This window comes from Bombina bombina, chromosome 2 (genome assembly GCF_027579735.1).
Source record: "Bombina bombina isolate aBomBom1 chromosome 2, aBomBom1.pri, whole genome shotgun sequence".
Classification (NCBI taxonomy): domain Eukaryota; kingdom Metazoa; phylum Chordata; class Amphibia; order Anura; family Bombinatoridae; genus Bombina; species Bombina bombina.
Genome location: NC_069500.1, coordinates 887,273,573 through 887,286,512, shown reverse-complemented (window position 1 = coordinate 887,286,512; position 12,940 = coordinate 887,273,573). Strand labels below are relative to the sequence as shown.

General features: G+C 36.8%; 1 protein-coding gene across 1 annotated transcript in view; it reads right to left on the bottom strand.

Moving 5' to 3' along the window:
* The window catches only part of BMP3 (bone morphogenetic protein 3), a 76,384-nt gene extending 71,303 nt beyond the window's left edge, over window positions 1–5,081 (bottom strand). Inside the window, exon 1 of the mRNA XM_053703229.1 lies at window positions 4,778–5,081. Within this exon, the coding sequence (XP_053559204.1) occupies window positions 4,778–5,066 (289 nt within the window). The 5' untranslated portion in view covers window positions 5,067–5,081. The remainder of the gene's footprint in view (window positions 1–4,777) is intronic.
* Between the last annotated feature and the right edge of the window lie 7,859 nt (window positions 5,082–12,940).

Below are 12,940 nucleotides of genomic sequence, written 5' to 3'. Positions count from 1 at the left end.
TCAGTAATAAATAAGTTCAGTACCTCTGATATGAATGACTTATGCTAACAAATCTCTGCTTGCACAGTGTGTTTTGGCACACAATATCTTATTTAATCAGTGCTTTACAAGTTTAATTTAAATCTCCAGTATTCCAGCGCAGAAAATATAGCTCGACCAGCTCACTAATATTCGTTTGAAAGAAGCAAATGCATTGAAAGCAATTATAATCTGAAATTAGCAAAAAATATTCTGTTAAAGGGACATTAAACACAAACACATTTTGGGCCAGATTACAAGTGGATCAGTATTTAACTTCGCTAGAATTTAGGTTTTTGCGCATCAGGTTGCGCTCATATTACAAGTTGAAAGTAAACTTTTTTGCTTGAATGCTAACCAGACGCATAAAAAGCCGAACTTAGAATATCGTGCCTGCAATAACATATTCCCCCATAGAAGTCAATAAGGCAAAAACTAACACCCTACTCACGTGCAAACCTGTTCACATGTTCTCAAGTGTACTAACCCGACATGAAAATATTAATATTTCACATTCCCATGTTGTTCACATAGCAGAATAGGTTCTATTTATGCATAAATACATACATCTTCATATATCTGATGGTATTTTGGTAAAATATATATCTATACCTATATATAGATGATAAATGATTATAAATAGGTGTAGATATATACAGATATATGTAACAATATCTATTTAATAATTCATAAAACATATTCTGCTATGTGCAGAATATTGGAATGTGAAATAGTTACAGTAAATACACAGTATAACACTTTATTAAAATTGAATGTTGCATAAATATGTTTTTAAATGTATTCATCTACTTACTATATATATATATGTCTATATGTGTGTACATATGTATTTATGTGTTTATATGTGTATACATGTCTGTAAATACATACATAAATACATATGTACACACACGCACACACACACACACACATATATATACTGTGTATATATATATATATATATATATATATATATATATATATATATATATATATACACACACACACACCTTTAGACATGTATATGTATGTATCTCAATGTTAAAGCCCTTTACCTGCATTTTTTTTCTATAACACCTGAGAGCTCATACCTTTAAGCCCTTATAACTTTTCTTTTTTAGCATTTTTATTAGATAGTGTTATTATGAGTGTAACCAGAGCTCTGAGGAAATGCTATCCCGACAAGCGTTAACTTCTATTGCGCTCGAGCGATCATATTTTCTTTCAATGTGAAACAAGAGCGAAAAACCCAACGTGCACAAACACCCGCAATAAAACGATTTTCGCTTGCGCGTAACTGTTAGCACTCCACTCGTAATCCGGCTCTTTATAAGCATAGTATTGGGGTTATTCCCCATCTCACGCAAGTCATGGGTGCCCCTATGTTGAAATCTAGCTTTTGCTGCATTCCAGTGTGTATGTGTTTGTACTTGTGCCGCAACTCTTCTTCATAACCTGTAATGTAACCTAGGTTCCAAAATGGCGGCACCTGTAATTAGGGAGAGGTGCATGAAATATATTTAGTGTTTAATGTCCCTTTAATAAAACAGAATTCAACATGTAAAAGCTGCCTCATTATAAAGCCAGTTTTTAATGGAAGCTATTCTGCTACCCGTACTCTTGGAAAAAGTCAACTTGATTCTGTATAGCTGGGTTTCAAGGTACATAGTTATGCAAAAATGACATACTCTCTGTTTTGTTAATGCATGTCGTTTTTGCATTACTCAACACGGAACTCTATGGGCCAGATTATGAGTGGAGCGCAAAAAATCGCTTATGCAAGCACAATATTTGCGCTCCACTCAGTAATACCAGCACATGCAAATGTGCGCTGATAATACAAGGTAGTTGCAATGTGAACGTGACCTCGCGTTTACATTGCAGAGAAGCTTTGCACTCACAAGAGCTCTCTCCCATAGGCTATGAGTGCCTTATTCTGATGCCGTCAGACACGGCTGAAAACCTAGCGCAGTGAACAGGGTAACTCATGCTGCAATGAACAGCAAAGTGTAAATATATATGTATATGAATATATATATATATATATATATATATATTTATGTGTTTATATGTGTATATACTCATATTAACACATACATATATATTTATATAAGCATATACATATATATTTACAGACTTTTTTTTTTTCTAACACCTCACATCCCGTAACTTTAACCCCTAAAAAACTGCTTTGTGCAGTCACTTTTGGGAAAATCAAAGATGCATTTTTTTTTTTATTACAGGAACCATACAGTTTATTTTGGGGCAATTGGGGGTCATTTTGAAAATTAACCAGAAATCTGGTCTCTGGTTAATCATCTGAGCGCTAATAGCTACTACAAGCGCATGGTAGCATTAACCAGCCACTCGTAATGGTTATTTATTGTGCTCCCATAAACGGACAAATTTGTCCGTTTATGGGGAGTGCAATAAATTAGCGCTCCACTTTTAATCAAGCCCTTAATTAGAGTACTGTTATGGAGTGGCAAAGAAATGACGGTCTCGAGCAGACATGGCTGATAGTCAATAAGAAACAGCAATAGCACACCCCTGTCAATCGTCTGATGTCTGCTTGAGACCAGCATCTGTCTGGAGCTCCTGAGTGGTACTTTAACTATGTGTTTAACAAAAGCAGTTAAACACATAGACTTACAGGGTCAGTTGTGTTTAAATTGGATACATGTTCTACACAATTTAGAGAAAGTAGGTTTTGTACTACAATGCCCATTTAATTTAACTGTTATTATTATTATGTTAATATTATAAGATATAATTGTACCAATATGGGGATTTCCCTTTTGGTTTCATTCACGTTTAGAAAAGGTTGCTGGTGTCTATAAAGAAGAAAATATTAGCGTATTTTATTTTTGCTCTACTATCAAGTCCTACAAATTCCCAGGTGTCTGTGTGTGGCTGCACAAAAACTGTTCTCACACAACCATAGAATTTTTTTCAAATAGTTAAAAAGATCAATTTACATCAGAAATCTTTGTCAGTGCTTTATAAACTCACAAGTTCCCTGCTGGTATATGAGGAGTGTGTGGACTTGCCTATAGACATACACCTGCTTATAAGGAGGGTCCTTTCCATAACCTCACAAGCACCGCACAGCAACTAAATATCATTTACCGACAAGTGTTCACTGCTTGTGTAAATACAGATGTGTGAGACTACACCAAATGAGATTTAACCCTAAGTGTCAACTATACAATTAATAAATAAAATAGAATTAACATAATCTGATAATAAAACTGCAAACAAACTGTCTCATATTGCCATATAAACTGCCAGAAAGCTATGTTTCTATGTAATCATTAAAAACCCATGCTAGCAGGCATTTAAATTATGCAGCAAATGCTACTATTGTAAAAGACATAAACATGTGACAATCAAATCATTTTCAATTCAGCCTGACAGATTTAAAGACATCTATATTGCTATATTCACTTGCATACAATTACATAGTTGCTTCTCTTTTTAACAATCCCATAAATCCTTCAATGTCTAAAAGTACATTAAACTCAAAATAAAATTCCTAATAAAATGTTATACATGGTAAAAAAAATAAAAATAAAAATGTGGTTGTATTACTTATTTTGTCAGCTTTTTCTTTAATTATCCCAGGACTGACAAACAATGCTCATTTTGCTAACAAAATTACAGTTTTAAATATTTTAAAATTATTTATTTTGCATGCATATCAGTACAGTGTTAACTGTTCATATATACTGTGTGCATATAGATAGATAGATAGATAGATAGATAGATAGATAGACTCACTGATATATTCAGCTCTAGACAAGTAAATACATTGCTGGTCCCAGAGATTACTTTGTTGCAATTAAACACATCTTTCTGTGCAAGTAATAGTGCTAAAATAAAATGCAATGCCTACAATATTTTAAATATTATGAATAAAATAACATATATATATATATATATATATATATATATATATATATATATATATATATAACACAATAATCAATTATTATCAAACCCATTGTTAAAGGGGATGCACCACCTATCCCTATAAGTTACTACTGTGATTCTCACCATATAGATTTATGGCCACTTCCCTCTACTTGGGGTGTCAAACAACAAAAAAAAAGAGCTGACAACTTTAGGAACTGTTATTCTTATTTTATGCTTCTGAGTTCATAATATATTTCATGATATATGTATTGATAGTGTCTTTGGGGTGTCATAGAGAAAATAAATTAGTAGTCTCAAATTAATTTGAAGCAAAAAAAATGTTGGTAAGTGCTGTGTTATTGTATTACACTTTGATATAGCAACATTATGTAATGTTAAAATATGATAAAATCATCTACCTCACAAATTTCAATTAAATATCATGGAAATCTATTCATACAGCTTTAGTTGATGATTATTTTGGCATTTAAGGGTAATCCCAAATTTAGCAATAACCATCATGATTGGATCAACCTCTTTAATAAATATGGTCTAAACAGAAACCAGGATATCTTGTTTATAAAACCCAGATTTAGATTGCTGATAAGAACCAATGGTCTCACAAAGTATGATAATTAACTTATCTAGTACCTAAAATAATAGGCTTTAAATAATCTTAAGGATGTTTTATGGATATCCCAAGGACGCTCCTTGCCAATTCTGCTGGAAGGCTATGCCAGGTATCATAACCTGCACAAATTAACTATCTGTAATAAATCGTTTTACAATATGACAGCCAAACTAGAAGTGAGAATTAACTCATAAACTAGCATCATTTACTCACCACTAATTGCTCTGAAGCTCCTGACCGTGTTGCCATCCTGGAGGGGTAGTTGGTGCCTGGATGAAGTCTCTCTGACCCTTCCTCCTCGGTATTTATCATACAGCCTGAGCATATGCTCGGACACTGTATCCCCTGGAGGCAGCACTGCTTCTCCACCTGCTCCGAACTGGACTCCATACCCAGCACTCCTCATGCCAACCATGCCATCCTTTAGCAACTCTTGAAGTCCCAGACACAAGCAGCTGTTGCATCCCACCCACAACAGGAGCCAATGCGTAAAACCTATCATCCTGCAAGTGGTCACCAGCGGGCAAATTCAGATTATAAATCCTTTAAACTAATAAATATGATGATTTGCTTATATATATAAAAAAATAGTCTCAAAGCATCAACACCGTTGAACAATTTCACAGCAGTCAATTTATTTTTTTATATAATCCAATTTTGTAAAAATCCAAATATTATTATAGAGATAATTTTTGAAACTATATAAAGTGATTTGAAAGTTTTTTTGTGTTGAATTTATATAGACATGGAGATGATCCTTTTGTTGGCTGAGGTCTCACACAAGTGTCAGTAGTGAGCAGTCCCGGCTGTCTGTGTGTAAATCCTGTCTGTACTCCTCTCTTTACCAGCACTTTGAGTGCTCTGAGAGGCGCAGCTTGGTGGTTTTTGTGTGTAAGCTCAGGGCTGATCCTGTTCTGCACGCAGCCAATCGCAGGTCTTTGCTCTGACCAACCTGCAAAGCCCAGAGCCAGCAAAAGCCATAATATAAGTGCAGCTCTCCCTGTAGTTGGAGTCGTGCCCCTGCCTGCTGTTTGTATGCGTGTGCTTGTTGTTGGTCCTTTGCTTTCATTCTCCAACCACACCTCTCCTCTCCACCCTTTACTGAGAGGGTGTCTCCCTTACACTGATAGATCACTCTCCTGAGCACCTTTGTTATCCAATTCAGCCACTGGACATTTTTATTTCTTTCATTGAAAAGTGTTTAATAAATGTTCAGACTTTTTCTCATTTCCATATTATTTTCATGAATTCATTTATATGCTCGTTGATAATAAGGCAATTTGCGAGACAATATAAAATGATAGTTTGTCCTTTGAATGTGCATTAATTACAGATGAAATAGTGTACCTACCTATACTACTAATATGCAGGGCTTCTGCTATTTGGTATGGCCAGTATATTGAAAACAGAAACAAATGCACTAACTTCAAAAATAATTCCCCTCTTTGATACATTTAATAATTGGTTTTGCATTTAATAGTCACATTGTTAAAGGGACATAGTACACTAGATTTTTCTTTGCATAAATGTTTTGTAGATGATCCATTTATATAGCCCATCTGGTAGTGTTTTTTGTAAAAATTAATAGTTTTAGATGTATACTGATGTCTACAAATTCCTGCGGCTCCAATTTGTACAATGTCTTTTCATATGCTGTGAAGGGGGAGTGGGGGTGTCTGCATTTTGTGTTTTCCCAGCCCCTTTCACTGGGTGTCCCAGCCTAACCTCATCAACAGTGCCAAACTAGGAGCTTTTAAGTAGGTTTTTATATGGTTTATATTCAATTTTTAGATCAGTATCTGTGCATATTCTTCTTTATAGTATTGTCTATTACATGCAGTTATATGAAAATTGGTGTATATTGTCCCTTTAATAAAATATGTATGTTTGTGTATTTGTATATTTAGTGCCAATGCTTATTGATTATTGATTGATATATTGTTCTCAGTAACTTGGAGAAAAGCAAAGGGACAAACTTATTTGAAATGCTTGATATATTTTGTAGCACACCATTGTGATAAGTAAAGTATTTACATGATGATTACAAAAAAGCCCTGTGTATTTGTGTGTGTGCGTATATATATATATATATATATATATATATATATATATATAAAATATTTTTTTTTCTCAGAATGTGCATTTTATTGTTAAACAGTATGGATCCCTAAAATGTAATATTACCATGAATTGTCTTATATTTAATCAGAATATCCTTATAGCTTTCTTTATTGTTATAGCTGTGTGGGTTTTAGATTATTGTGAGCTGTTGAGGGGGTTGGAGACTGGTAGTATGTTGAGAGATGATTTCATTTTGGATGAAATAAATGTTGCTGTAGAAGTGGCTGGCAAAGTCTTGAGCTGGCACGGAAGGTGTAGTAGGTGGTGGGGTGGGCAGAGAAGGGTATTGAAAGTTGAGAACAGATGTTTGAGGTTTGAAGAAAGAGTGGAGATAAGAGAAAGCAATCCTGCTTAGAGAGGTTAAGGGCAGAATTGAGTTCAAGATGAACTTGTAGTGAAGAAAGTCAACTGAACACCGATATTTTCTCCAAAGTCGCTCAGCAGTGCGGGAACATCTGTGTAGGTAGCATGTCAGAGGAGTGTGCCAGGGCTCAGGATGAGTGTGTGACTTGCAAGATATGGTAGGAGGGCCCAAGTTGTCAAACACCAATGTGAGAGTGGAGTTGTAGTGACTGATAGAATGGTCAGAGCAGGAAAAGGAGGAGATGGAAGATAGCAGAGGTTAGAGAGTTTGGAAGGTGTTATTAATCTAGGGACTTAATGCTTTTGTGGATTTTGTTGTGAGAGATGGAGAGAGAGTTGTAGGAAGTGCTGTGATGTTGCAAGTGAGGAGATGATGGTCAGAAAGAGGAAAAGGGGAGTTTGGGAAGTATGAAAGAGTGCATCGATAGCTGAAAATCAGATCAAGGGAGTGTCTGTCTTTGTGAGTGGAAGAGTCAGGCCATAGTGACAGATCGTAAGAGGAAGTGAGCTGGATTATTACTATTTTTTTTACAGCAGGGACAGTACGATTGTCAACAAGGAGGTTGAAATCCCTAAGGATGAAAGCAGGAATGTCCAAGGAGAGAAAATAAGGTAACCAGGCAGTAAAATAATCAAGAAATTGAGTTGAGGAACCAGGGGGGCAGTACATAACAAACATGTAGAGAGAGGGAAGAGAATAAGCAAATCATGCAGGTTTCAAAGGAATGGGATGGGTTGAAAGGTACAAGAGGAAAGTAAAATATCTACAACACCTCCTTGTCTGTTTCCAGACCTAGGGGAGTGGTTGAAGTGGAGACCCCCATGTGACAGAGCAGAAGTGGAGGCTGTGTCTGAAGGAGAGAGCAAAGATTCTGTGAGAGCCAGAAGGTTGAGGGTATAAGTGACAAAGAGGTCATGGATCAAAGTTAGCTTGTTGCATACAGAGCAAGAGTTCCAGGTCGCACAAGTGAAGGGGGTGTTGGTTTTAGATACAAAAAGAATTTGAGTAAGGTTAGTTCTGATTTCTAGGTCTATTTAAAGACACACATGGGTTAGGAAGTTGTGGGGGATCAGGATTAGGGGAGACATTAACAGCAGCTAGTATGAGCAAAAGGGAAAGTGTTATAAGATAAGATAAAGATTTGTAGTATTGAGATGAAGTGCAGGGAGGAGAGAGAGAGTTTAGGAATTTGTGAAGTTCATGAGAGCAAAAGTGAGGTGAGGGTAAAAGAGATGGGCCAATGAATGTACCAAGTGGTAAGGGGGAAGGAGTGAATGAATAAAATAGTTTGTTATAGAGACAAGAGGTAGCAAAAATAACCATGAAGGTGTTGAGCATTTTACAAAAAAGGGAATCAGTGAAACACATAAAACACAGTATTACAGAACAGAATGTTCCTTGTGTCTTGTCCTTTGTTTCAATCCTTGTTCACTTCTTGTATAATTCTTTTGCCTAATTCTTAACATCTCACATATAAAAATGCTCACTTAAGAGATGTGAGCATATGATAATAAGCTAATCCTAACTGCCTTGCTATGCTATCCCCTTGCCATGCTGGAATTGAATCTAAGGGTGTGAGGAGTTAAAAAAAATCTGCTGAATTTGTGTGTGGAAATCAGGAACAGGTGGGCACCCTTGGGGCATTTAATACATTATAAAAAATTGGCACAGTTATCAGTTCTTTGCATTGGGCAAAACTAATATATAAATATCAAACAGGATTCTTTTTTTTGCTACCTGGTTGCTTTTCAATAGGGATGAATCATTACCTCAATAGCTAAACTTGTAAATACAACTGTAATTTATAGAATGCTGTTAACATAGAGGTTAAAAAAGAAATATACTCTAAAGTATTAAAGTGACCTTATCAACTCAATTATTATGGCAATGGTGTAAAATATTTAGTTATTATATAACAGTTCATTTAAAATACACTTCTTGCTTAAAAACTAAGATAAACAAATGTGCAAGGTTTGCTAACAACCTTTGCAGTATCACAACCTCCACGATTTTAGCAATTACTGTTACTTTATAGAGTTTCTTAAAGAGACATTAACCTCTTAACAATGACAACATACCAAGTATCTCATCTATTGCTAGGACCTTACACAGCTGTAACAGTGTGGGCCTCTGGTAGCATTGAGATACAACTATGTCTGCGTGCGGCACTGCCTGAGACATGCAGAAATGGCACAATCTCGTTGCTGTTGGCAAGACTCGTGCTCTTATGTACCGGGTATGTCGGCCTTTTGTTAAGGGGTTAAACTCTTATTGACTATGGGTAAGAAACTGTGATTTGTCCTAGAGAGGCCAAAAAGCAAAATCTGTAACCTCGGTTTTACTTCAAAATGTTCCCAGTAACCACATTCAGTGGTAAAGGGACTTTAAAGGGATACTGAACCCATATATTTTATTTCATGATTCAGATAGAGCATGCAATTTTAAGCAACTTTCTAATTGACTCCTATTATAATTTTTTCTTCATTCTCTCTGTATCTTTATTTGAAAAACAGGAATGTAAGCTTAGGAGCCAACCTATTTTTGGTTCAGTACCCGGAGCAGCACTTGCTGATTGGTGGCTACATTTAGCCACCAATCAGCAAGCACTACCCAGGTGCTGATCCAAAGATGGGCCAGGTCCTAAGCTTACAATTTCTGCTTTCCAAATAAAGATACTAGAAGAATGAAGAAAAAAATGATAATAGGAGTTAAATAAAAAATTGCTTAAAATTGTATGCTCTATCTGAATCATGAAAGAAAAAAATTGGGTTCAGTATCCCTTTAAAATCATCTCTGGACTAGTAGGGGATCATGCATCTGACGTGTAATCTCAGACACTTTCTTTTTGTCCTCATTTTAATGTTTACTGCAAAATCTTACAGGATGACAGTGAAATCCTGCAAGATTATGGTAAAAATCCCCCAAGATCAAAGCAAACTATGAACCTAGCACTGACGATGCTCACTTTTTTTCTCTTCTTTCACTCTTTTAACCTTTTAATGCCGTTCTAATCCATCATAATTACACTGGGCTTTAAAGCCGTTATGACTGAATAGAACGTCATAGCCAATGGCTGTCCTGAAGCCTACTGTGCTTCTCAGATTTGGTTACGGTCTGGAGGGCGTTCCTAGGGTTATAGGGAAGCCCCCCAGACCCAATCCAATAATTGAAATCTCGTGCACGATCGCGTGATTTCAATTTGTCTTCATCGAAACAGTTGTTCCGATGTAGACACTTTAACCCCATCATGAAAGGGTTAAAAGGCATAAGAAAAGTAAATAAATAATACATTATTTTATATAAAAAAATATATTTTTCTTAATTATGGTTCAGACCCTTATATTATAATTATAATACAACATATATGAATTAGAGGAACCATAAGCCTCTTTTAAGGAAGACAGTGACTTCAGCAAACACTTTGTTTTTAATATCCAAATATTATTATTATTATTTTTTTTTTATTATTAATACATTTTTATTGAAAACAATATTGTGATAACAACATAACTAAACATTTTTCAATATACATCTGGTAACTATAGAGCATGTAGATTTACAAAAGACAAAATGACATCAGGTGCGTATCCATAGCTATGTTATGAGAGTCATATATTTCATTAGTGGTCTATCTAATGGATGTGTAGATGGTTATATTGTTATATATCGGCACTCTTAAAAATTTAGTTTTATGATAGAAGAATATATGGCGAGTGTTGCCATATTTAATTACACTGACAGTTCAAAAGCACATTAAAATATGGAGAAGTAAAAGGTATATGCGGACAAATGTTGCAGTGATAAATTGGGGTCCCCGATATGCTGTAAAGGAGGCATGGGGGGAGGAGAGGGTGTGGGGAGGGAAAAGGGAAGAGGGAAGGAGGGGAGGATAGAATAGGGTGGCAGGGGGTAGAATAGTAAAGATGAAGAAGATTCACTACTCTTAAGGAAGGGCACCTCGAGATATTCACAGTGAGGTGCACCCTCTGGGGCTGGGGGGGGGGGGACTATTGCCAAGGGTAGGCTGGTAGTGCAAGAAGGAGTGGGCCCTATTATTTATTCTGCGTCAGGTAGGTCTCCCAGGGCTCCCAAATAAGGCTAAATATTTCTGACTGGTTCCTTATTCTAAAGACGTAGTCCTCCATTGATTTAATATATTGTAGGTAATCAACTACACCCTGCCACCTTGGGGGCTGCGTTTTCTTCCAATTTCTGGCTATCAGCATTTTAAGCGAGGTCAGCAAATAGATGTAGAGGTATCTCTTATGGGCAGGCAATTTTTTGATTCCTATGTGGAGTAGGGCCAAGCTTGGGTTACCAGGGTCTGGCAACTCTAAGGCTATGCAGACTAGCCATAACTTGGATCAAAGCGGTCGGAGTCTGTCGCACGACCACCACACATGGAGCGGAGTACCCACTTCCCCACAGTCTCTCCAACACATAGGTGAATGTCCAGGGTAAAGGGTTTGTAACTTAGTCGGCACAAGATGCCATCTAGTAATGATTTTGAAGTAGAGTTCGTACATTGTCACATAGTGCAGAGCAGATTTGGTGGTTGCAATGGCCCTAGACCAGTCAAGTGTCGTGTGGGTTTGTCGCATTTCGGTCTCCCAGGAGGTCATGTGTCTTGTCTTTACAAGGGTGGGGGCTCCTAGTAGACATCTATAATGAGTGGTAAGGGGCTTATACAATTGTAGGCCCGCCGTCCATCTAATCTCCCAGATAGTGGGAGTCCTGATCTTGTCAGTCAGGAATCCCCACGTTTTCATGAGAGACCGCAGTCTCAGAAAGTCAAACTCTAAATGATGAGGGAGGGCAAACCTTGCAACCATGTCTTGGGGCGAGAGGAGGTTATCATTAAAGGGACACTGAATCCAAATTTTTTCTTTCATGATGCAGATAGAGCATGACATTTTAAGCAACTTTCTAATTTACTCCTATTATCAAATTATCTTCATTCTCTTGGTATCTTTATTTGAAATGCAAGAATCTAAGTTTAGATGCCGGCCCATTTTTGGTGAACAACCTGGGTTGTCCTTGATGATTGGTGGATAAATTCATCCACCAATATAAAAGTGCTATAAAGAGTTCTGAACCTCATAAAAAGCTTAGATGCCTTCTTTTTCAAATAAAGATAGCAAGAGAACGAAGAAAAAATGATAAGAGGAGTAAATTAGAAAGTTGCTTAAAATTGCATGCTCTATCTGAATCATTAAAGAAAAAATTTGGGTTCAGTGTCCCTTTAAGATAGAAATCCCCTAGGGACTTAAGTTCCAACTGCCTCCAGTTAGTGAGCCTCACATTGGAGAGCCCCTGTAGAAGAGCAATAATGTGATGGATTGGCGAAGGATGCGGAGCTATCAACAGGTTGTGTCGCAGTTTAAACCATGTCAACTGACAGTCTTTAACTAAGTGATTAGAGATAGTGATCCTTTATGCTAGGTGTGGGGGAAACCATAACAGATCTGAGAGATCTATAAATGCCGGCAGAGATGCCTGTTCCAACTCTCTTTGCCTCGTGGGGGGGGAGGTCTCATCCCCAGGCTGAGGCGTGAGAGATCATTGCTGCCTGATGGTACAATTGGACACTCGGTAGGCCTAGACCTCCCCGCTCAATTGGGGCCTGCAGGGTAGCTGCCGCAACCCTAGGCTTCTTATTGTCCCAGACATATGAATTGAACAGGGTTTGGAAATTTCTCAATATCTTCACCGGAACTGGAATAGGGATACACCTGATATAAGTCAACTTGTGGAGGATCATCATCTTTAAAGCAGCAATCCTGCCCATCCATGATATCTCCTCATATTTTTTTGACTTCAGCTGGGTATCAATTCCTTTTAGAAGAGTAGTATAATTGTCCTGTAGTACCTCTATCATGTGACAGAAATAC